Source organism: Hibiscus syriacus, unplaced genomic scaffold (genome assembly GCF_006381635.1).
Source record: "Hibiscus syriacus cultivar Baekdansim isolate YM2019G1 unplaced genomic scaffold, ASM638163v2 tig00113719_pilon, whole genome shotgun sequence".
Taxonomy (NCBI): domain Eukaryota; kingdom Viridiplantae; phylum Streptophyta; class Magnoliopsida; order Malvales; family Malvaceae; genus Hibiscus; species Hibiscus syriacus.
Genome location: NW_024063467.1, coordinates 1,037,063 through 1,062,568, shown reverse-complemented (window position 1 = coordinate 1,062,568; position 25,506 = coordinate 1,037,063). Strand labels below are relative to the sequence as shown.

The 25,506-nt window shown below is 33.3% G+C and overlaps 2 protein-coding genes across 2 annotated transcripts; one reads left to right on the top strand and one right to left on the bottom strand.

The window, feature by feature from the left end:
- Window positions 1-1,145: 1,145 nt before the first annotated feature.
- On the top strand, window positions 1,146-1,731 carry LOC120186759 (B-box domain protein 31-like). The gene is made up of 2 exons (XM_039190618.1): window positions 1,146-1,514; window positions 1,621-1,731. The coding sequence occupies exons 1-2, from the start codon at window positions 1,146-1,148 to the stop codon at window positions 1,729-1,731; spliced, it is 480 nt and encodes a 159-aa protein (XP_039046549.1).
- Window positions 1,732-4,912: 3,181 nt separating this feature from the next.
- Window positions 4,913-5,641, bottom strand: LOC120186618 (universal stress protein PHOS32-like). Its single transcript, XM_039190502.1, has one exon. The coding sequence runs from the start codon at window positions 5,605-5,607 to the stop codon at window positions 4,942-4,944; it is 666 nt and encodes a 221-aa protein (XP_039046433.1). The 5' UTR covers window positions 5,608-5,641; the 3' UTR covers window positions 4,913-4,941.
- Window positions 5,642-25,506: the final 19,865 nt, after the last annotated feature.

Genomic DNA, 25,506 nt, shown 5'->3' with positions numbered 1-25,506 from the left:
AATTAATTTTTTTATAATATAACTTCAACTTCAACGAACAACCTAATATACGTTTAAAGACACTAACAAATTAATTAATATTTTTTATATTTAATAACTTAAACTAAGAAACTAATTAACTAATTTTTTATATAATATAATATATAACTTAAACTAATAAACTAATATAATATAACTTAAACTAACAAACTAATAATTTATACTAACAAACTAATTAACTAGATTTTAGTTTTACCCTAAACCCGAAACTAACAAACTAATAATTTCATATAATAAACTAAATTAAACAATAAAAAAATTACCTCACGAACTATGTTTGAGCCTTTATCTTCTTTTCTTCTTCTTCCTTTTCTTTCTCTCGGTAAAGTTTATATGTGCTTATGCTTCTGGTTCTGCTTGTGCTTCTACCCTAAACCCCATATCCTTTATATAAAGCAACTGAGCGTTGGACAAAGTCATTAAATTTGATTGTTGAAGCAAATAATATTAGCATTGCATCGTCTAACTATTGAGCATTGAAAGGCTGACAGCTAAATTAACGCTGCAATAACGCAACTATAGATGCAACACATACAGCTACGGATGCAGGAATCTCTCAGCTATGATGCAACGCATGCATGCAGCTACAGGAATCTCCCAGACCTTGGTCGCCGAGACTCCATGGCGACCTACCTACCACGCCGCCGTGACCTACACCGTTCGACGTGCATGGCCCATGCACAGTTCCCACGTCCCATGCACAGCATGCATCCCCTCCCCCATGCATTCCCACGTCCCATGTTGATTGCATGGCGACCTATTCCTTTGCAAAATACCACACAGGTCGCTTGGATGCCATGGCGACCTCCAAGGTCGCCCGGATGCCATGGCGACCTCCAAGGTCGCCCGGATGCCATAGCGACCTCCAAGGTGACTGTAGAATTCACCACATTCCAGCAATTAATCTGGGATGTGCATTACATCGTGAATAAAAAAGTTCGATAACATTATCTCGTGAATTCACCCATTAACCGCTGACGAATTTCTGTTTTCATTTCTCACAGGAGAAGCACATTCTCGAGAAAATAAACGGGAAAAAGAAAGAGTAGCTGGCCGATTCCCCAAGCACCTTCTCTCTGTTTTATTTTGTTTGAAAGAGGAAGAAGATGAAGAGCTGTGAGCACTGCATGTCGGCGGCGACGACGTATTGCGAATCAGACCGAGCCTGTTTGTGCTGGCACTGCGACGCTAAAGTTCACGGAGCCAATTTCCTTGTGGCGAGACACGTGAGGTATCTTCTTTGTCACGTCTGCCAGTCTCGAACTACCTGGAGAGCCGCCGGTTTCAAGCTCGGCCGTGCGGTCTCCGAATGTGAGACCTGCGTCAAAGGCGGCGACCAAGAAGAGAGCCAAGCAGAAAACGACGACGAAGACGAAGAGGATAATCACGTGCTGCGACGGTGTACGATATCAAATACACCTCCGTCGGCCGCCAGATCATCTAGTAGCGTGGATTCTTCTCGTACCGAAGCAGAGGTCTGTAAAAGGTCCAGAGCAAATGTTTCAAATCTTCGCTCTCAAGTTGTTTGCCTTTTTTTTCTTGAAATTAATGATTTTGATTTCTCGCCATTGTTGTTCGAAGGTCGACCTATGTTACTTATCAGCTAAACAGACGCATGGTCACAGCAGGCATTCGGCAATTCGCTGCAGACTCGAAGAGGAAGCCGATTCGTTTGACTCAGTCCCAGTCTGATTCGAGGCGCGCAATACCAAGTGCGAGTACCAAGTTTTCATTCTAGCTGTAGTTTAGTTTCAGTCCGATTCGGCGCCGTACACGGTGCTGGATATAGTGGTTGCACCGATCACCGTCGTCATTCTATTCTAGCAGTCGTGGAATTTTGTTGTGGGTGATATTTCATGAGCCCCCACACGGTTTAAGCATTAAATCAAGAAAATTATAATTCAAATTATAATGTAGTTATTTAAATTCGGTAAATTCCACGAGATAATGTCCTCAAAATAATTAATTCGCGAGATAATGTTATAGTTGGATTAATTGCTGATATAGGGTGAATTCTACAGTAAGAACGTAGGTCATCATGTACTCCGGGAGAGATAGGAGGTCGTCAAGACATCTATTCGGAGTAGCAACCTCTTGGTCGCCATGTAAGCCCCGCGACCAAGCAGGTCACCATGCGTTCTTCACGCCAGAAGCTGCTGGCATGCGTGTGCTGGATTGAACAAAACATATCGAACCCTAATAGAACGTTGGATGGGATGCATGCATGGGATTGTGACAAAGTGACAAAGTGAGGGGACAGCACGCAGGGAAGTAAACAACAAGCTGTCCTTTTTGGTGAGTGAAGTGAGGAGGCCAACACACGCATGCCTATGTTATTACTGTAGAATTCATCATATATCAACAATTAATCCGACTATAGTATTACCTCGTAAATTAATTATTTTGAGAACATTATCTCGTAAAATTTACCTTTAAATTCAGTATCTGAATTTAATAAAAGTATATTTTCATTCAACCACTGATTATTCAGTACAATAAACAAAAAGGAATTTTATCCTAATTCTTTCATGTCATATGGTCGGTCTTCGTGTTAGGTGATGGAGTTTTAATTAAATAATGGTAAAAATTTGTAAGAGGTCTTTATACTCTTGGAAAAAAAATCCTAGTATTAATTTTTTTCTTCAATTCAAAAGATAAATTTAATTTAATATTTTAATCAATGTTTGTTATTATTGATCGTTACAGTATTGATATGTTAGTAGTCAGTTTACAGTGTTGGCGTGGTAGTTCACGATAATAACGTAACAACTCATTTGTTATATTTAAATTACTAATTTAGTTCATATATTATATCATATATCACGTTAATTTATTACTTTAAAATGTCATATTAGTATCGTGAATTGTCATATTAATATTATGAACTATTACGTAAGCACAATAATGATTAATGACGAAACTTGATTAAATGATCATATTAAATTTATTTTTCTGAGTTGAAAGGTCATATTAAAATAAAAAATAATATGAGAACCGTAATAATTTTTTTTTAAAGGTATAGAGACATATAATACTTTTTGCCTTAAATAGTCAACACCAACTTGGTATCTTCAACCGTCCAGATATTTTGTGGGGTATAGGATGGACACGTGTGTGCTAGTGGGATAGAGATAACAATGTTACATATTAATATACAGTATTAATAATATATATCGATATATGATATTTAATGTAGGTTCTTCATATATATATATATATATTTATATATGATAGAGTGGTAAATAATTTCATTTTATATCCATCTACATAGAAAAGTTGACTCGACAAGAGCCAAACTTTATTTGCTTGAAGCTTTACATTTACTATTATTTGGTAATTGCTCTTAACCCTCCCCGGAGATTTTCTGTCATGAACACTTGGTTGTGAATCTTTCAAGTCTTATGTTACCTTGTGATAGAAGCAGCGGACCGTGAAGAAACTAAAATAAAGAGTACTTGAGCAAACAAACCAGTAATGCAAACCAAAAAATGATTCAACAGTGACCAGCGTGAAAAAATTTGGATCAGCAACTTAAGACTTTCAAAATGCCCTAATGGAGGATTAAAGCTCAAAATCAGCATCAAAATATTAAGAAACCAACACTCGTATGATTCGGCAAATCACAAGTCTCACTCAACCAATTGATGCCAAACCTTCTCTACTCTCATGATCAACGTTGACTTCCAGTAGAAAGGATGCACACTATCACCAATCAACAAGAATATTATACCATCGGAAATTGTTGCTTTCTTGCGGAAAAATTGTGCAAACAACCAAGATAAATAGACGAGCCTCTTGAATCATTGGAAGCTCCATCCTAAGCGGCTCAGAGTCCCAAAATGGACCAAGATGAGATATAACCGAGGGAGAAGCAAAGCATATCTTTGGAGCAAACAATCAAACATATGGTAAGCACAAACAAATGAATGAACCTAGATATGAATCAATCTTATACTCTAAACACAGAAAATGAATCATCAAAGCAGATTATCAATCACCAATCTTGTTTTCCAAGTTCCAAATCAAGATGCAGCAGAAGAAATCACACTTAATCTCACTCATGCACAAGATAACAATATTCACAAGCCAAATTACATAATCTTGTGCAAAAACGATGGAAATTTCATCAAACCAGTGCATTATCAATAAGAGGGAAAATGAAACGACAAATCATGTGAAAAACTAATTGAATCTCTCACTGTGAGCTATTGGAGATCTATAAACCAACAATGAAACATTGATAACACGCTAGAATCTGTGATAGTGGAAAAATGATCAAGGTTCGCTAGATCTACTGTTGAATGGGAAACGATCAATGTTCTAGCAACAACTGATGGAGGGAAACAACATGTAAAGGAATCAGACACGCAAATGAACTTGCGACTATTGAAGCCAATCGTCAATAAGGGAAGCGACATCAGAATCGCCAGAATCATCAATCGTCAACACATATAAATGTCGTGAGGAAGAAAATAGCGGCATACACGGATGAAGGAGATAACCAGCATGGGTGGTGGATATAACGGTGTCAGGATCATTAGCGAATGATACCATGTGAGAAAGGGGCCATCGATGATAAGAAATGAAGAACGGTTAGGTGTGCGTGAAGAAGTGATGAGCGGCGGTGATTGTGTTTTCCTAAATGTGAAAATGAATTACAAAAATGCTTGATTTAATCTACTACATTGCTAGGCTTGTATAGCCCAATAATAATATGTTAACCAACTAACTCAAATCCTAACAGAATAACAAATACTAACTAATTGTATTAACATTATAATATTCTAACATTGTTTAAATTATTTGTTCACTTAAGTACGATAAAAGTCATAAAATATTCTATATTGAGCTTTCCGTTCAGACATAAAATGAGGAATTACAAAAACTACAAATTTAGAAAACCTAACCATTGTGCTCCTCCTCAGCATCTTGATACTCAAGTTCCTCTTCCGGCACCGGCTTCAGTTCAACGTCTTCCTCAACAATCTTCATTTTCTTGATCCTCTCGGCTCGGCCGACTCCGGTGTCATCCTCGTCTGGGCGGCGGACAACTACAACCGGACAAATGCAGTGGTTGACGCAATAGTAACTAACGCTTCCTAGCCTTCCATTGTTGCTCCTCCTTGTGCGTCTGCTGCCCATTATCACCGCACTCAGTCCCAACCTCTCCACTTCCAGACACAGCCTCTCTTTCATGTCACGATCTTTCACTACGTGGATTTTAAACGGAACCTTAGCATCCACTAATGGCTGCGCCAGCTTGTTCGCTGTCGCCGTGGCGAAAATGTCGAACTCCTCCTCGATTGCCTCCGCGTTTTCGTGCTTGTTTTTGGAGTTGGGGGTGATGGAGCCCCAGTCGGCTCCGTAAAGGACGGAGGTCGGCAAAACTTGGAGGAGTACGACGGCGTCACCGGGACGAAGGTAGTTCTCAACAGCCCATCGAACAGCGTAAGCGCTCTCCTCGCTTAAGTCGACGGCGATGGCGACGCGACGCTTGGCACCTGCGGTTGGGACCGGGGACGATGGGAGAGAAGCTAGCGGTGGAGCCGGAAGAACTGAGGGATTCATCACAAGACAGACCGGAGTTTGGGATTGAGGTTTGGTGACGGATTATAACAATCCGCTCACGCTGGTTGCTAACGTATATATCTCCTTGAAGCATGGATTTTAACCCATAAAAAATAGTGACGACCTAAAATAATATTTAATTATAATAATGTATATTTAATTTTATTATAATAAATACGAAAATTAAAATTAAAATATATGATTTTAGAACGTGACGGATATTAACTTTGGGAAGCAAACGACAGATAGTCACCTACCTTTTACAAAGTTAAGAATTCGACAAGTTAGCCATCACATCTCTACATCTAAATATCAATTTGTAGTTTTAATTTTTAATATGCATTAATAAATTAATTAATTTGAAAAATAAAATCAATGTGTGTGAATGACATAAAAATAATCTATGTGTAATTTTTTAATTGATTGAGAACATTGACGATGTAGTAAAAAGAGCCCACAAAATAATTTATCTCAAAATAAGCCTTATTACAATATAAGTTGAAACTCAAACTCGAATGTAACATCCCGTCAATATAAAATAGGATAAATTACGTGTTTTGTATTTAAACTATTAGGTTTAGTTTATTTTAGTATTTAAATTTTTATTTTTATAAAATTATACCTAGTTTTTAGTTTTTTTTCCCATTTTAGTACCTCGCCAAAAACATAACGGGTGTGGAACCTTTTTATGGGTAAATTACAGTATTCATCACTCAACTATATTCTCACTCCTATTTTGATCACTAAAGTTTAATTTTTTTTTAATTTAATTGCATATTTTTTGAATTACACCTAATTCAATCATTCTAACTTTTAGATTTATTTTTTTAATTATATATTAATAAAATAATAATACTAAATTTCATGTCACAATAAAATTTAATAAAAAAACAGACTGATTAAAATAGCAGCAATTTGAAAGTTGAGTTGTTAAAATGAAAATTTTTAAACTTTATTATCAAAATAGGAGTTAGAAGATAATTGAATAATGAATGATATAATTTACCCATAAAAAATGAAATGTCCTTAAGTTTTTACGACGAGGTACTAAAATGAATTGAAAATTAAATACTATGTATTGTTTTGAAAAAAAATTGAAAGTTTAGGTACTAAAACGGATCAAAATTGATAGTTTATATACTAAATGCATAATTTATTCTATAAAATATTATGATTATTAATATTAAATAAAATAGAAGTATATCATATAATTAAAATTAATATAAACATAATGGAGGTTTTAACCTTGTGGTCGTGGGATCGAGTCCATTTAGGGTAATTCATAATGGAGGTCTTCCATGGAAGCTTCTCTCAACCTGGTGTTGGGGGTAGCCTACTACCCTACCTCCCCCTTACCCCATTACATATGGGAATAGAGTCAGCTAATTTTTTTTTATAATATAATATCAACAAGCTGTAAAAAATAATTTTTCTATCTTTCAAAGTTATCCAAAGTTTAAAGTTTATGACATTGCTTAATTGTCCCATTACTCTGGTTTTTGGACACTTATTTTCTTTCTTCAATTATGCATCTATATTTAAAGAGGATAATTTATTAATATATTAAAAAAAACTAATTGACTTAATTAGTTTAATGAATATAATTATTATTGTAATATTAAAAAGAGTTAATTGCATGAAACATCCTCAAACTTTTGAATATTCTAATTCCATCCCTACACTATAAATTCTCATTCTAAATTAGTCCCTAAACTTTTAAGCATTCCATTCAATCCCTAAACTATAATACTAATTCTATATTAGTCTCCAAAATTTTGAATGTTTTAATTTCAACCCCAAACTTTTAAGTGATTTAAGGGATGTTATTGGAATGTTAAAAAATAATAGGGACCAATTAAAATTGAGAGTCATCGTTTAGGGATGAAATTAGAATGTTTAAAAGTTTGAGATCAATTTAAAATGAGATCATCGTTTGAGGACTTATAATGCAATTAACTTTATTGAAAATATAAAGTTTGACCATTAATTCCATCATTTATGCTAAGCACTATAGGAATGGTTGGTATCATGAGTTCCTTACGTGAATATATTTAGGGTCAGTAATTGATCGCGAGAGAGAGAGAGAGAGCGATTGTCTTTCTAAAAATTTAAATTTTCATATAATTTAGATATTTTTTATATTTTACCTTGATAATATATTTTTACTCTTAAAATATTATAATTCATTTTATCTAACATAAAATCGTATGTTTGTCCTTAAATTTATATCTCATAAAAATATATATTTTCCATAAATTTTAAACCATTCTAAGGATCTAAATATCTATCTAGTCTATATATATAGATGAAAAAACATGCATATGCATGTATTTGCCATAAAGACACCCAATAATTGAAATGCATGCATGCATGGAGTTCAGACATATAATAAATTCTTTAAGAAGTAATTGTACAGTTCCTTTGCGTGGAAACAAGTGTTCGACTGTCGATGATTGCCTGCTTTTCGATGCTATATACACACTCCAGATAATGACCAAAGCGAAAGAGACCAAAAATAAAATCCATAAAAAGACAAAAGCGGCTAGGGTCGGTATAGGAAGAGACTCCGATGGTTCGAAAGTCTGATGAACAGGACATGATCGGCTCTGGTTTGGGCATCTGGGGGCCCTCGAGGGTGAGTGGTTTGTCGTTCATGGTGCTAATCATATATATACAAGCTTGAAATAGCTGTAACATGTTATTGTTGCCTCCGTCAACTTCCAAGGATATAGTTTTCAAAGTTTATTGCTACTATTCCATTGTCGAATAATTAGAGGTGTAAGCCTAAGAATAACCGTTTAATTTAGGCTAAGCAACGGTACGCGCAATTGAAATTGTGATAAAATGTATAATATTTTCGGTTGAGAGTAATTTAAGATGTTATTTTTTTTTCTTAACAATTTTCGGTTGATTATATTTAAAATTAACATTTTAAGTTGTGTCCAACTAAAAATATTATACCTTTTATCCCAATTTCAATTGTGCATATTATCTGTTGTTTTTTAATCTTTAATTAGACTGTTGTATTACAGAATTACTTAGTTACACGAATTTTGATTATATTTAAAATCGAATTGGATTGCTTATATGAATTGGTTAAAGAAACTGATGAAATGGAATGGGCCCAAAAGTCCAACGGAATTGCACTATTTTTCTTACCTTGTTTTGAGGTTGTTTTTAGGGTTATGGTTAGCATTTAGTCAATTGGAATATGGAAGTTACGGGGTTGTCTCCAGAAAGGTGGACTAATATACGGTTAATATACGGCGTTACCGGATACATTAAAAGATATTTGACAAATTTGGTTTTGTTGAAAACATTTTGATGTTTCGATATAACAAATTAAATTAAAAGATTTTTCTAAGCATATTCGATATATTAATCGAATATCAAAATATTACTCACAGTATTTCAAAGTTTATTTTAAATCCTTACTAAAGTGTAAAATTAAGTTTTAATATTAAAATAATTTTAAAACAATTTTACAAAGTATTTCGAACCGTTTCAAAGCAAAAAATTACAGTTTGTCCAGAGGGAACCGATTCCCCCCCCAAGGGGGTACCAATTCCCACTGAATGGTTTGGTTCCGAGAAATTCCAGTATGCTCGGAGGGAACCGATTCCCCCCACTGTTCAACGGTCGAATATTTGAATTTTACACTTAGGGAACCGATTCCCCATGAGGGGCACCGATTCCCCACACGCTCCAAGCTGTTTTATTAATGGTTTTCACACTTAAACGGCTCCATTGACTCCACTAATCATCCCCAACGTTCAGAATAAATTGAGAGAGTATTTAAACAAGTTATGAAGCCTTTGATCAATAAGAAATCATAGAGAAACAAGAGAGAAAGCATCAAACACCAAGTTTGTGCATATCAAGCCAATTTTCCTTTCAATATTCATTTTACTTTCAAGAACACCATTTGTGCTCATTTGTAATTATTTTTTAGTGTTCTTTTCTTGTTCTAGAATTGTGCAAACAATCTATCTTGTGAGGATTTCCTAGTAAGTTTGCAAATTTGTAATCTTCTCTTTGGGAAAGAGTGTTCTCAAGAATTGGGGTATATTCTTGAGGGTGTTGTAAGGTCATCTCTTTGGCCTCAAAAGAAAGAACAAATTAGTGAATTTGTTGGAAAATCCTTAGTGTGGATAGTTAAGGTAGTGGACGTAGACTTTGATTGAGAAAGTCGAACCACTCTAAATTGTTGTGCAATTACTTTCAATTTTCTGCAAAAGCTTCCACCAAATTTTTAATTACCAATTCACCCCCTCTTGGCCAATTCCGTCAATCGATTAACTCAACAATTGGTATCAGAGCCTCACTCATTTGAAGGTTTAATCGCCTCTTGAGTTGATCCGGGAAGAGTTAAATCGATAAAGATGGCGTTTACTTCCGGTTCATTCTCCATGGAAGAATCCAGACCTATTGACGTTCCTCCACACTTCAATGGAACAAATTATCGCCATTGGAACAGGTGTATGATAATATTCATCAAAACATTTGATATGGAAGCTTGGATGATAATCAAGAAAGGATATTCCTCTCCTACTAAGAAGGCAAAGAAGTGGAGTGTTCAAGAACGGAAGGAAGCTCAACAAAACTCAAAGGCTATGCATATGTTGTGTTGTGTAATTAATCCTAATGTATATAAAGGAGTTTCTTCTTGTTCAAGTGCCAAGGAAATGTGGGAAAAGCTTGAGGAGATCTATAGAGACAAGAAAAAAGAAGAACCAATAAAAGTGATGTCTCAATTAGCTCTCACAGAGCCAAAGGTATCTTCTAACTCAAATATATCAAATTCAAAATCTTTTAATGAGTTACAAGATGCTTATGATAAATTATTTTCGGAGTTTGAGACAATGAACTCCAAATACAATAAATTGATTTCTAAATTTATTGCTAAAAATGATCTTCTTTTGAAAGCTAAAACAAACTTGGAAAATCAAATGAAATGTTGAGAAAAGAGTTAAAGCTTTCAAAAATAAAATCTGAAAACTTTGAAAAAGAAATTTTCAAATTAAACAAACTTCTTCTAGAAATGAAAATGGATTTTGAAAATCAAAATGAAATCTTGAAGAAGGATTTAGAACTCTCAAAAATGAAATTTGAAAGTATTGAAAAAGAAAATTTCAATTTGAAAGATAAGCTTGAATGTTTAACAAGAGAAAAAGAGATCATTCTAAATAATTCATCTAGTTCAATAATGACAATATGTTCACATTGTCATTATCATGGTCCTAAGGAACATACTTGTCCTTTAAAGAAAGGAAAACTTAAAATTAGACAAGTATGGGTTCCAAAAGGAACAAGAGGCATTGAAACTAATGTTCAAGGATCCAAAGCAATTTGGATACCAAATCTACTTAAATGTCTCTTGTAGGTGTGTGAGAGCAATGGTGATAAAGATGATGATATTCAAGATGCTCTAGCCACACATAAAAAGGGAATGGGTAACCTCTAAATTTAATGTTTTTATTATTTGGTTGCTCATTTAGTTTATGCATGCATGAGGTTTTAAGATGTTGAATTATGTTTTATCTCATGTATGTTGAAAAATATTGTATGATGAACATGGTAATTTTTGGTAATATTTTATAAACTCTAGTTCATCATATTAATTTTTGTTCAAAATTGTTTTTAAAATGCAATTGATATCTCTTTAACAATTGATATCGATTTTTCAAGAACTTTGGTTTTGCAAAATTTTGACCTGAAATTTTTCTTAATGTTTATGCGTAGATTTTTTTGTTTAAATATTATAAAGTTTTAATGCATAACATTTTCAAAAACTTTATGCATGTGCTCTTAATCTCTATAATCAACATTGCATAATGTTTTATATGTGAATGGGTTAAAAGCATAATCTTTTGAAAAATAAATTTGATAAAAGATACAATGTTTTATTTTAAATGATTGCAAAATTGATTGACATTGCATCTATTTTCAATTATGCTTGTTGGTCATAAAATAGGGATATATACATGATGCATTTAGATTTTATTAATATGACTAATTTGTGCGTAGTTGCTAAGGATGAGCATGATAGTTGGTTATGGCATAGGAGACTAGGACATGCTAGCATGAGTGTTTTGCAACGGTTAGGAGAATTGGTTCGAGGGCTGCCTAAACTAAAATTTGATAATGATAAAATATGTGATGTTTGTGCTAAAGGAAAACAAAAGCGAGTTTCTTTTAAATCCATTAATGATGTGTCAACTAGTAGAGTATTACAATTGATCCATATAGATCTTTTTGGGCCAACTAGGACTACCAGCTTGGGTGGAAAACAATATGCATTTGTCTTGGTAGATGATTATTCTAGCTATACTTGGGTTATATTCTTAAGTACTAAAGATGAAGCATTAGAAAATTTCATCACATTTTCCAAAGTAATCCAAAACGAAAAAGGTTACTCTATCACTAGTGTTAGAAGTAATCATGGCACTGAATTTGAAAATCTTGGATTTAATGAGTTTTGTAATTCTAATGGTATTAGCCATAATTTTTCAGCACCTAGAACCCTCAACAAAATGGATTTGTTGAGAGAAAAAATCGAACTTTAGAAGAAATGGCTAGAACCATGCTTTGTGAAAATAATTTGCCAAAATATTTTTGGGCGGAAACCACAAATACCACTTGTTATGTTATAAATCGAGTAATGATTAGGTCAATTTTAAAGAAAACTCCATATGAAATTTTCAAAAAAAAAAAAAAAAAGCCTAACATTAGCTATTTTCATCATTTTGGATGTAAATGTTTTGTTTTAAACAATGGTAAAGAAAACCTTGGCAAATTTGATGCTAAAAGTGATGAAGGAATTTTTCTGGGTTATTCCTTAAATTCTAAAGCTTATCAAATATTTAATAAAAGAACTTTAGTTGTAGAAGAGTCTATACATGTTGTTTTCGATGATAATCTCCTTCCGAGGAAGGATTCTTGTGTTAATGATGATGTAGGTATTATAAATACAAATGACGTTAGACATGACGTTGGAGAATAAGCATCAAATGAAGAAACGAAAGATGAAGAAACTCATGATCCTCTCGAGAATCCAACCATTGAAGAAAGGGAAGTATCTTATCCAAGAGAGTACAACTATGCCAAAGATGGTGAAATTATAGGTGATCCATCCAAAGGGGTAACAACTCGATCTTCTCTTAGAAATATTGTAATTATGTTGCATTTATTTCATGCATAGAGCCTAAGAATATTAAAGAAGCATTAAATGATGAACATTGGATTATGGCTATACAAGAAGAGTTAAATCAATTTTAGAGAAGTAAAGTATGAACATTAGTTGAAAGGCCTAGTAATAAATCTATTGTAGGTACTAAATGGGTGTTTAGGAATAAGCTTGATGAAAGTGGTAATATAGTGATAAACAAGGCTAGACTTGTTTCTCGGGGCTATACTCAAGAAGAGGGCATAGATTATGATGAAACATACGCTCTCGTAGCTATGATGGAAGCAATTAGAATGTTATTAGCATTTGCATGTTTTCATGAATTTAAATTATATCAAATGGATGTTAAAAGTGCATTTTTAAATGGTTTTATAAAAGAAGAAGTGTATGTGAAACAACCTCCAAGTTTTGAAGATTCAAAATTTCCAAATCATGTTCTTAAATTGACAAAAGCACTTTATGGTTTAAAACAAGCTCCTAGAGCTTGGTATGAAAGATTGTCAAACTTTTTAATTGAAAAGGTTTTTCAAAAGGGAAGGTTGACACTACATTGTTTTTTAAAAGCATAAAGGTAAAGATTTATTAGTAGTTCAAATTTATGTTGATGATTTAATATTTGGTTCTACTACTGATGTTCTTTGCCAAGAATTTTCTAAGCTAATGCAAAGCGAATTCGAAATGAGCATGATGGGGGAGCTCTCATTTTCTTGGGACTCCAAATCAAGCAAAGAAAAGATGGCATCTTCATCAACCAAGCTAAGTACGTCAAAGATATGCTCAAGAAATTTGGACTGGAAAATGGCAAGCCTCATGACACTCCATGAGCTATTCAAACAAAGCTTGACTTAGATGATGAGGTAATGTGTAGATGTTAAATTATATAGGTCAATGATTGGATCTTTACTTTATCTAACTGCAAGTAGACCGGACATTATGTTTAGTGTTTGCTATGTGCTAGATTTCAATCATGCCCTAAGAAATCACATTTACTAGCTGTTAAGAGAATCTTTAGATACCTTAGGACACTCATAGTTTAGGACTTTGGTATGTTTCTTGCTTTTCAAAAAGAAACAAAATTGTGTGCATTATCTACCACTGAAGCCGAATACATTTCAGTGGTATTTGTTGTGCACAAGTTTTATGGATTAAACAACAACTTTTTGATTATGGAATTAAAGTAGGTTGCCATTCCTATCAAGTGTGACAATACTAGTGTTATTTGTCTCACTAAAAATCCCATCCAACACTCTAGAACTAATCACATTGAAATAAGATATCACTTCATTAGAGACCATGTCGCTAAGAAGATGTAGTTATAGAATTTGTTGATACTTGCATCAATTAGCGGATATCTTTACAAAACCTTTAGACAATGAACGTTTTTAGACATTTAGGAGAGAACAAGTTTAACTGACCTATCTTCACTTAGTGTTAAATAATTTTAGCACTTTTAAGAATAAATGAAAAATGCATATAATAGTATTTTTGATTGCATTATTTGCTATTAGTTAGGGGGAGTTTATGATTCTTTGTGAAAATTTGATTTTGTGTTCAAATAAATTTTAATGATAAATTTGATTGTTTGACATATTTAATTTTTGGAATTTGAGTTGCCAATACCACTAGGATTAATTATTTTAGCACTATTGCCTTGCAAACAACATCACATTCTCATAAAATTCAAATTTCAAGGTAATATTTCAAAATCCTCTATTCATTGATTTTTGAACTTAGGACTAGTTTGATAGTTCTAAGATGAACATTACATCGGGCATTGGTTATATGATGATTTTACAACCAATTTCGTCAAAACACTCAATTTTCAAAATTATCGAGAATTGTTGTTTTAATTGATTTTTGATTCAATTATGTTGTTTTCATAAAAACTATACGTATTGATTTTCAACATTATTTTCCAAATAGTTTTTTAAAACATTGTCCTTTAGAATTCGGTTAGAGAAACTTGAAATATTGAGGATCATTTGAGTTTTGGGTTTGATTATATTGCATACATGTGTTTAAATTTACAGGTTACATATTCTATTCCGATTCTTAAACCATGTAAATAAAACCTAGGACATTGTCTAGTCGCTCAAGTCAAACCGACCTCTTATTCCTCCACCCAATCCAAATAACCCAAATATAACCATTTTGAACTCTTGTTTCATGTACCTGGTCGTAGACAAGATCTATACCATGTACCATACTTGTTTTGAGTCATACAAAATCTGAGAATAGCGTATCCCTTCGATCCAAGCTATAGAAGATATGGACTTCCATATTCCTACTCTAAATCCTATAAGTTTGATAAACTCTTTAAACTCAAACCTTTGGTTTATCATCAATTAATCCACATTTTACTATTCCAATGTGGTATGTGTCCAAAATGAGCGCCAATCTGAAACTATATGAATTTGATCCTATCTTTTAGGGCAATTCATTTTTATTGACTCCGGCACAATCGCTACCCATTTGGACTAGATAGCTCAGGTTTAATGACAAGAGATGTGGATTCACCCTATAAGTCTAAGGATAATGAGAGTACCCTAAGAACTCATCGTGATAGATCCTTCATTATTTGATCTCTTGGTGGTTTAGACCATCCGGAGGTAGGTACTCCTCCCTTAGGAATATAGATATATGGTGAATATATTGTATCCAACATAAAAAGAAGATTAATCTGCCACAGATAATCTTTTGTGAGTTTCCATAAACATTGTTCCTTCCAAGAATATAGAAACCTTGGTTTATGGTTGTCTCCTTAGTAATTTGTTTATCAAACTCGGTCTTTGGGTCAATGGGTTTATCGTCCCGAACTCAAAACTTTTATGTGAAACATTTTGATGTTCATGGATTGTTTTATTTTGGGTGTTTGAATTTGTTGGATAATTGGATTTGAACTTACATGCTTATATATTTGGTTTGATTTTCACTTTCATCTTGAGCTTAATTTTTTTTGCATCATTTACATATTAGTTGCATTATGACCAATTTTTTTTTGCCATTTCACATTGTTTATGAATATTGCATTATGGAACTAATGACTAATCTTTCTCTTGATTATGATCTTAGCAGCTTACGCTATATTTAGTTATCATTGGCTAATTGTTTCAAAAACTTGTTTAAAATCTTTTAAAGATCTTTTTGATTTAACAAAAAGGGGGAGAAATGTTAAAAGCGTTTTTGAAGAAGAGAGTAGTGTTAAAGTAAGGGGGAGTATATTTTTCAAATCAAAATTCATTTTGAAATTAGAAAATCTAAAATGTTTTGTTATATCAAAAAGGGAGAGATTGTTAAAAACATTTTGATGTTCGATAACAAATTAAATTAAAAGAATTTTAATTTGAAAAAGATTTTTCTAAGCATTCGATATTATCGAATATCAAAATATTACTCAAAGTATTTCAAAGTTTATTTTAAATCCTTACTAAAGTGTAAATTAAGTTTTAATATTAAAATAATTTTAAAACAATTTTACAAAGTATTTCGAACCGTTTCAAAGCCAAAAATTTAGTTTGTCCAGAGGAACCGATTCCCCCCCTAAATGGTTTGGCTCTGAGAAATTCTAGTATGCTCGGAGGGAACCGAACTTTATAAAATGTATCGATACTTTTTGAATTTAAAAGAGAAGAAGTTATAGCGCTAATAAAGTGTCGATACTTTATAAAAATGTATCGATCCATAACAATATAACAAGCAAAAATATGACAAAACCAGTATCGAAATGATAAAACCGGTAAAGAGCTACCAGATATGTTGAAAGTGTCGATACTTTATTATAAGTATCGGCACTTTTGGAATTTAAAAGAAAAGAAGTTATAGCGCCAATAAAGTGTCGATATTTTATAAAAATGTATCGATCCATAACAATATAACAAGTAAAAAATGACAAAATTGGTCTCGAATGACAAAACTGGTAGTAAAAAAATGTACTTGTGTGGTCATTTTATTTCAAAATTTTCATTTTTTAATACAAAAGTTGTATATTTAAGCAAAACCCAGTAAGAAAATAACAAAAACTTTGCAGTAACAAAAGAATAACATTAGGAAACCCACCATATTATCAGTTTCTCAAAGAACAAAACCCAGAAACAGACATCTCTCAACAAACTTATGATATACTCTTATTATCTTTATAGGATAAAGTTATGTCAGTTTTAGTTTTATTTTTTTGTTTGGATTTTGTGTCATTGAAACTGTTGATTGAAGAACTCAAACTGGTGCACGCATAAGTGTCGATGTATTTATGAAAAATATCGATAAAAATACATCGAAATCGTAATTATTATGTAACATATAAATTTACAATGTAACCGGTAAAAAATATACTGTTAATTATCAAATAGGTTTACATTATGTATCGACACTCTTTAATATGTGTCGATACTTTTTTTTCCCAAATGAAAGCATAACGAGGTGCACACATAAAGTGTCGATACATTAAAATGTATTAATCCCAAAAACATCAAAACCGATAATTATAATGTAATAGATAAATTTGCAATGTTACTAGTTTAAATATACTTGTTTAGTTAGAAAATAGGTCAATATAAGCGCTACCTAATATATTATTGTACTTGATAATATTTCTGGTTAAATGATATAATATAACCGGTCTAAATTTTAACCGATCACTTGTTTAACAGGTCACGTCATTTTTTAACCGTTTTTAGGCGTCGAACAGCAGAAGTTCCCAAAAATTACAAGATAATATTATGCCGGAGAAAATAAATGGATGGTTGTCGTGGTTTCGTGTGGTTGATTGACGGTACACTAAATATCCAATCATTATTTATTTTTTTCCATGAACAAACCTATATTGGTTGTATATAAAATAAATTCCCATGCAAGAACCGAATTATCTTCCTAATTAAATAAATATTATTATTCTTAAAAGTAGAAGTTTGAATACTATCGATATAATAAGTGATTATTAATCGTTGTTAAATAATTAAAAGTATTTAGAACATAAATCATTTATAATTATTTTAAATCAATAAAAAATCTCTTAAACCGTAGTTTAAAAAATTATGAGAGTCTACGATTTAAATCAAGATCATATGAGTATTTATTTGAAACATTATGATCAAATAAGTCTGTAAGTATTAAAGAGTAAAGTACAAAAATGATCCCTTGATTATATTGTTTTGTTGAGTTTCATAATTATTAAAAGTTACAAAATAATCTCTCAACTATAAGATGTTGCTTATTAAGTCTCTCGACTATTAAAAGTTAAAATGATCTTCGACTATTCATTATGTTCCAATTCATCATTTATATAAAAATTTAACGGTGATTTAAGTTGGATGTTAGTATAGTCTGAGATATGATAGTCATTTGAGATTCTGGGATTAACTTTTTTCATACCATACATCATATTAATATTCAGCTCATACTATTATCAATTTTTTAATAGAAAAAGACGAATTTGGAACATAATCAAAGTCGGGTGACCATTTTGTAACTTTTAATTGAGGGACTCAACAAAGTAACTTCTTATAATTAGAGGACTATTTTGTCACTTTTGATAGTCGATGAATTCAAGAAAATAACACCATATAGTCGGGGGACTATTTGTATACTTTACCCAAAAATATTTAAATTTAGTTTTTCTAATAATAATTTATTTAATAAAAACCAATTTATTCAATGACTGAAATCAAATAATCTACCTAACCCAAAAGTCAATAGCGACTTCAAATTTCAAATTAAACCAAATTCTAAAATTTTTCAAAAATAAAGTCATAATTATTTTTAAATTAATGTATTTAAAAAAGAGAAAATAACCTCAGTGACCAAAAATGCCTTATAATATACGATTTTAACCAACTTTTTTTAGATTTGCCAAAATGACCAACTAAATCGCAATGTGATCGATAATTCGCAACGCGATCTCCGGTATCGCAAATCAGTTTCCAGATTCGCAACGCGATTCTGACTATCGCATTGCGATTTTCCAAATTCGCGTTGCAATTTTCCGACTATCGCAATGCGAATATGTAAATCGCAATGTGAGTATGACTATCGCAACGCGATTCTGACTATCGCAACGAGATTCTGACTATCGCAACGCGATTCTGACTGTCGCAACGCGATGCTGACTATCGCAATGCGATTTTCAAAGCGCCATTATTATCGCAACGCGTATTTTTTTTCAAATTCCAACACGATATTAAATATATCGGAACACTGAACCGTCCACAGTATATCCCGTAATCGCAACTCATAACCCAAAACCCTAAATCACAACTCAGTCCCATCTCCATCTCTCACTCTCTAAGGCGACATCCGTCCCCATCTCCGGTGAAATCCGTCTATCTCTATCTCTCAGAGCCACCCTCACAATCATTCACGGTCATAAATAGAAAATCAACCAAATCAACCACCGAGGGTTAGTTTTTTTAATTATTTTTATTTTGAAATTTTTGCATTATTATTAGGTTTTTCATATTGAAATTGATGATAAGTTTACTAGTAATTTCAATAATTGATTATCCATTTCATTTAGATTGCTTATTAAATTCATTCGATTGCTGCCAATACTGCTAAACTGTTTAGTCTTTAAACCCTGTGAATTTAGTATTTGTCTTTGTTTTATCTTTTGGTTGAAGTAATGCAATCCATTCAAGTTTCAATTTTAGTATTTGAAACCGAGAATCGCAACGCGAAATGAAAATAGCAACGACAGAATCGCAATGCGATTTTAGTTTCGCGTTGCGATTTTCATTTTGCGATGCGATAGTCAAATTCGCGTTGCGATAGTCATTTTCGTGTTGCGATTTTCATTTCGTGTTGCGATTTTAAGTTTCAGAAACTATTCTTTATGCAAATTAAAACTTGAATGAATTGCATTACTTCAACAAAAAACAAAGACAAATACTAAATTCACAGTGTTGCAAATTTAAGTTTGAAGAATAACTACTACTTTTATGTTTATTGTTCTTGGTATATATTCACAGTGTAGTTTTTGGTATATCTAACTTGGTATGTTTATTGTTTTTGTAGAACTTTTATTCGGCTCAATTGACCTTAAGAAATAAATTAAGCCTGGCCAAAACAATTGCGTCAAAGCTTTCACCTGCACAAGAAAAATATTTGAGGATACTTGCTTCGGGCCATGGCTGAAAGTACAACATCCGGGTGAGATGCTATATGACCCATCTGTTCTTCAAAACCATGACTAGCGATCTACCAGAGACTATAAATATCGTGATGAAGATATGGTTTGATTTTCCACCGGCGTATACGTGTTTTGGGCGGAGGTTTGCTTAATCACCGGTCTACGCTTCGGACACGTGATGTAGGTCGGTACACTAGACATATTACTCGCCTATCATGGTTATCCCGGGTTTTTCCTGAGCTGTCAATAGAGAAGCCGAATTTACACGTGGAAGACTTGACGAGATTATTGAATAAGAAAGATGGTTTTACTCGGATGGATGACGTCGATGTTGTCCGAGTATGCCTTCTAATACTTTTGCATGCTGGCTTTTTAGGCAGAGAGGCTAGACAACCTATTCCTAATGATCTAATTAAATTGGTAGAGGACCTAAATGCATGGAACCTATTTCAGTGGGGTTCGTATCTATGGAAAGCTACATGGAATAAGTTGTCGTCTGCCTTGATGATCGAAAAATTTGCGTGGCGATGGTTCCAAATACACTTTGTCAGGCTTTATTTGGGCCTTTAAGGTAAGAATTTTTATATAATTTTCCAAAATTATAATTAATTATTATTTAACAATTACTAATGTTTGTTATTATATTGTTTGTAGATTTGGATATTTGAGGCCTTTCCCGCCATGCAGACATATGCATTAAAAACTTCTAATGATATTCCTAGGGCTATTTCCTGGAAAAGGAAACGAACATTGTAGCAATGGGAAGATTTACTACCGTATACGCCAATAAATAATGTAAGTTAACACAAATACTACCATATGTTTATAAACAAGTTATTACTAGTACACGTTTAACTTTGTTTGAGCTTTTATATTGTTAGGAGTTCAACACTCCATTACAGAGGCTGACACCCACGGAAGCTGAGCTTGCCACTGATTGGTGGCAAGCTAGTAAGCATTTTTTTGATGGCACGGATGATGAGCAGCCTCCACTTCAAGAGCCAACCTCACCCAGAGCCACCTCACCCAGAGCAATCACCTGATCGACCCGACTATACACCTCCACAACGAGAGCCATCACCTATTCTGTCACATCATCGAGCCTCTTCTCCACCATCACCTCATGATAGGCGACCGTCAAAGATGCCACGACGTTTATCTCCCTGTTCTCCACCTCCACCTCCACGGGATGAGTTAGGGGAGTTACGTGATGAGGTCAATGCCTTGCGTGAGGAGGTCGGTACTTTACGCGGTGACAATGGTGCATGGCGTGTTGAGGTGTCTACTTTACGTGGTGAGGTAGCCGCTCTACGTGAGATGGTAGCATCGTTGCAGAATGAGGTTCATATTCTACACAACGAGGTAAGTTTAATATTTTTCATATTTAACTTGATGATAAATTTACTCGTAATTTCACTTAGATTAACCATTTCACTGAGATTGCTTAGTAAATTCATTCGGTTGCTGCCAATACTGCTAAACTGTTTATTCTTTAACCCTGTGAAGTTAGTATTTGTTTTTTGTTGAAGTAATGCAATCCATTCAAGTTTCAATTTGCAGAAGAAGAATAGTTTACTTTTGCAACGCAAAAATGACTATCGCAACGCGAAAATGACTATCGCAACGAAAGAATTGCAATGCGAAATGAAAATCGCATTGCTATTATCTCGTTGCGATAGTCAAATTCGCGTTGCGATAGTAATTTTCGCGTTGCGATAGTAATTTTCGCGTTGCGATAGTAATTTTCGCGTTGCGATAGTAATTTTCGTGTTGCGATTTTAAGTTTCAGATTCTATTCTTCTTCTGTAAATTGAAACTTGAATGAATTGCATTACTTCAACCAAAAGACAAAGACAAATACTAACTTCACAGTGTTGAAAATTTAAGTTTCAAGAATAAACTACTACTCTTTATGTTGTCATTGAACCTGCACTAAACCTATATGTTGTCCTTTTAAATGTTTATATAAGTGATTACTTATGGAATGTTATCTGATGCATTTTGTGAACAATGATAGAATAATGACTTGGGTGAATACCGTGCAAGTTTGAAATATATTTGTCTTTGTTTTCACTGTTTAATATCATGTTTGTTTATTTACTGATTTATATATTAATTTATTTTTAGCGGCCCGCTAAGGTGGATGCTCTACGTCGGGTTTTTCTTGCAAGACGAAGTTCACGCATCAGACGGCGCGCACGTGCCATTAAGTCTCCGTTCACCCCAATAGTGCGAAGAATTCGTAAAAAAAAGCCCGACTCACATGTCATCATTCAAGAGGCCTCCCCTATCGTTCAAGAGGCCCCTATCATCCCTCAAGAGTCCCCTCCCACCGTTCAAGAGGCCACTGTCATCGTTGAAGAGGTCCCTCCCAACATTCTAGAGTCCGATTCACACGACATAATATATCGAATTATTGAGAAACCCCCTCACGTGCCGGACATGATGGATGATTGTTGGCTTTCGTATAAGTTACCGGCCAGTACCATTCCGAAAGATGAAGTGGAGAGGAAACAACTACCAGAAACAATTCTGGATAATACCCTTTGGTCTAAAACCGTAGTTGATTTTTATCTACATGAGTGGAGCCAAGGGTGTTACGCTGACATATACAAACTCAACGATGATATGCATTTGTTGATTGAACGGTCTTGGTGGGGTGTGTTATTAGGGGTTGAAGACAATGACTATTTCGATGGGGGGTAAGTCTTATATTTCTTCTTATATTCCATTTTGATTAATTTTTTTAAAAATTTATGTAATTCACTAATATATGTCTTTTTTTATAAAACATCATATTGATGCATGGGTGTCACGTCTTTTAATAGTAAAGAAATTGAAGAAAAATAAAAATAAAAAAATACGCGATATACAATTATGCCGACGTATTTTCACGTAGTTCACTTAAAGAATCAACGACAGGAATCATATGTGTTGGCTAATGGACAAGCTAAACTTTATCTTGCATGGTGGGAGGTTGATAAGGTTAGTATTTATTTTTTAAAAAATATTTTAAAGGTGTTCATAAATAAGTGCGCAATTTGAATTATTACTTATGATTGTAGGTGTTTATCCCTGTTTTGGAACGTACTCATTGGCTTCTCGTCGAGCTTCAGCTCCCATCCCTGAAGACAATAGTATATGACATCATGATAAATTACATATCATTGTCTGATTTGAGAGATATTATTAAGGGATGGAGCTCTCATTTGGCTAAATTCTTGGATGCGATTAATTATTGGACTTATTCTGGAAACAAGAAGCCAAAGAAGTTCAATGTTACAGTTATCAGAGATGAGACCGCGCCACAACAAACACTGGAAGCCAGAGGGGATTGCGGTCCTCTCGTATGCATGTGCTTGGAGCGTTTGACGACAGGAAGTACACAGTTTCTACCTCCCACCGATAGAGATAGAGGTGTAGTAGGCTTGTGGTTTCGGCATTTTATGGCTAGAGCGATATATTCGAGACGCTGCCTACCTGCATCCGCGTTATGAAAGTGTCCATAAATAATTTGTAAGTCAAATGCAAGTGTTGTTAAGTACCTATAATTCAATAATAATTTGTTGTTTGTTGGTTTTAGATGTGTAGAAAGTGTTATTTGAGCAAATGTTTGGTTTCTGCAGGTCCTGAAGTGAGCTGCGTGAAATTGATGTATGGGTGCATAAACAACTGTCTGGGGTACACTTTTTTTATTGTTTAATTGATTCTTAAAAGTCTGATTTGTTTAATTGATGAGGAAAATAAGAATTATTATCATTTTTTGCTTGTTTAATTGATTTATAAAAATTGATTTGTAAAAGTTGATTTGTTTAATATTGATGTGTAAATAATTCTTATTTGTGCTTGTTTAATTGATTGAAATGTAAAAGTTGATTTGTTGATTTCAATCTGCATCATATTGAAGGCAAAAGACATGTTGGAGGTACGCTTTCGCAACGCTAAACTCAAAATCGCAATGCGAAAGACAAAATCGCAACGCGAAAGTCAATTCGCATTGCGATAGTCTAATACGCTTTGCGATTTTCTCGTTGCGATAGTCAAATACCCGTTGCGATAATCAAATTCGCGTTGCGATACTCAAATTCGCGTTGCGATACTCAAATTTGCGTTGCGATTGTCAAATAGCCATTGCGATAGTCAAATTCGAGTTGCGATAGACAAATTCGCGTTGCGATAGTCATATTCGTGTTGCGATAGTCAAATTCGCGTTGCGATTTTTGAGTTACAATAATCAAATTCGCGTTGCGATAGTCAAATTTGCGTTGCGATATTCAAATGAATGTGTAATAAGTGATAACAACTGAACATATCATAGCAATGTTCAAACTCAAGTTACTAATACATGCCTAACTGAAAATGTTAATTGTTTAGATCTAAACTTTTTTATTTTGTTTAGTCGACGACGGCAACGATTTTAATGTTAATTGTTGTCGCCGGTTCTCTTTTCTCTTTGTTTTTTTAGCTTTTTAATAAGAATAATTCTGCTTTTATGTCACGTTGTTTTCTGCCTTTGTGACACGTTTTTCTCTTTCATTGTAGGAAATTTTTCGTTTTTTTCTTGGTCATTTGGTCGTTCTTTTATTTATATTTTCTCATTGTGGGATTTGACGACGACGCGACTGATTAAGATGGCGCTTACTTGTAATCCTTTTGACCTTTCCTGCTGGACCCTCAGGTTGAATTTAGATGCACGATTTTGCATTTGTGGATATTTTCTCATGATGATCGACTCTTATTTGAAGTTCTCAATGGTCTTTCAATAGATTAATTCCCTTTTGTGGTTCGTTTGTCGTTGCAGTCAGATTTGTTCGTACATATTCTTTCTTCGAGTCTTTTGGTTAAGGTTTTTAACATTTTTCATATATGATCTAAAGTGGCTAGTTTCAATGTTATAGAAATGTACGAATTATGTAATTAGTTTATGATGATAGTTGTAAACTCTTATTGCAATTTTGGATATTTTTAATTTTTAATAATACCATCGACTTTTATTCAAAATAAGTCTTTAACTATTAAGAATCGGGTAAAATACAAAAATGATCATCCTATTATATGACATTATTCTGTTTATCCCATGACTATCAAAAGTTACATAATCAATTATAGGATGTTGCTTTGTTGAGTCATTCAACTATTAAAGGTCACAAAATGTTCACCAAATTATTCATTATGTTCCAAACTCATCATTTTCTATTAAAGATTAATGGTGGTCTGAGCTTGATGTTAATATACTATCTGGAATATGACAGTCCTTTGAGGTTATGAGATCAAATTTTATCATATAGCAAATATCATGCCGTCATTAATTTTAATAGAAAATGATGAATTTGGAACATAATCAATAGTCAGTGACCATTTTGTAACTTTTTTATAATCGAAAACTATACAAAACAACACCATATAATCTGAGGGACTATTTTTATACTTTACCCTAAAGAATATTTAATTTTAGTTTTTTAATAATATTTTTTTTAATTGAAACTAATTTATTCAATGATTTAAATCAAAGAATCGCCTGATTTTTTCAGTACAAATAGAGGGACTGATTTGATGTATAAAACTTCACTACTAGGAAACCAAATTATTTAGG

Bases quoted from the DNA above. Each gene is read 5' to 3' on its own strand.
- LOC120186759 (XM_039190618.1), top strand. From the start codon at position 1,146: ATGAAGAGCTGTGAGCACTGCATGTCGGCGGCGACGACGTATTGCGAA. The intron at 1,515-1,620 runs GTCTGTAAAAGG...TGTTGTTCGAAG, and splicing joins CTTCTCGTACCGAAGCAGAG to GTCGACCTATGTTACTTATC.
- LOC120186618 (XM_039190502.1), bottom strand. From the start codon at position 5,607: ATGAATCCCTCAGTTCTTCCGGCTCCACCGCTAGCTTCTCTCCCATCG.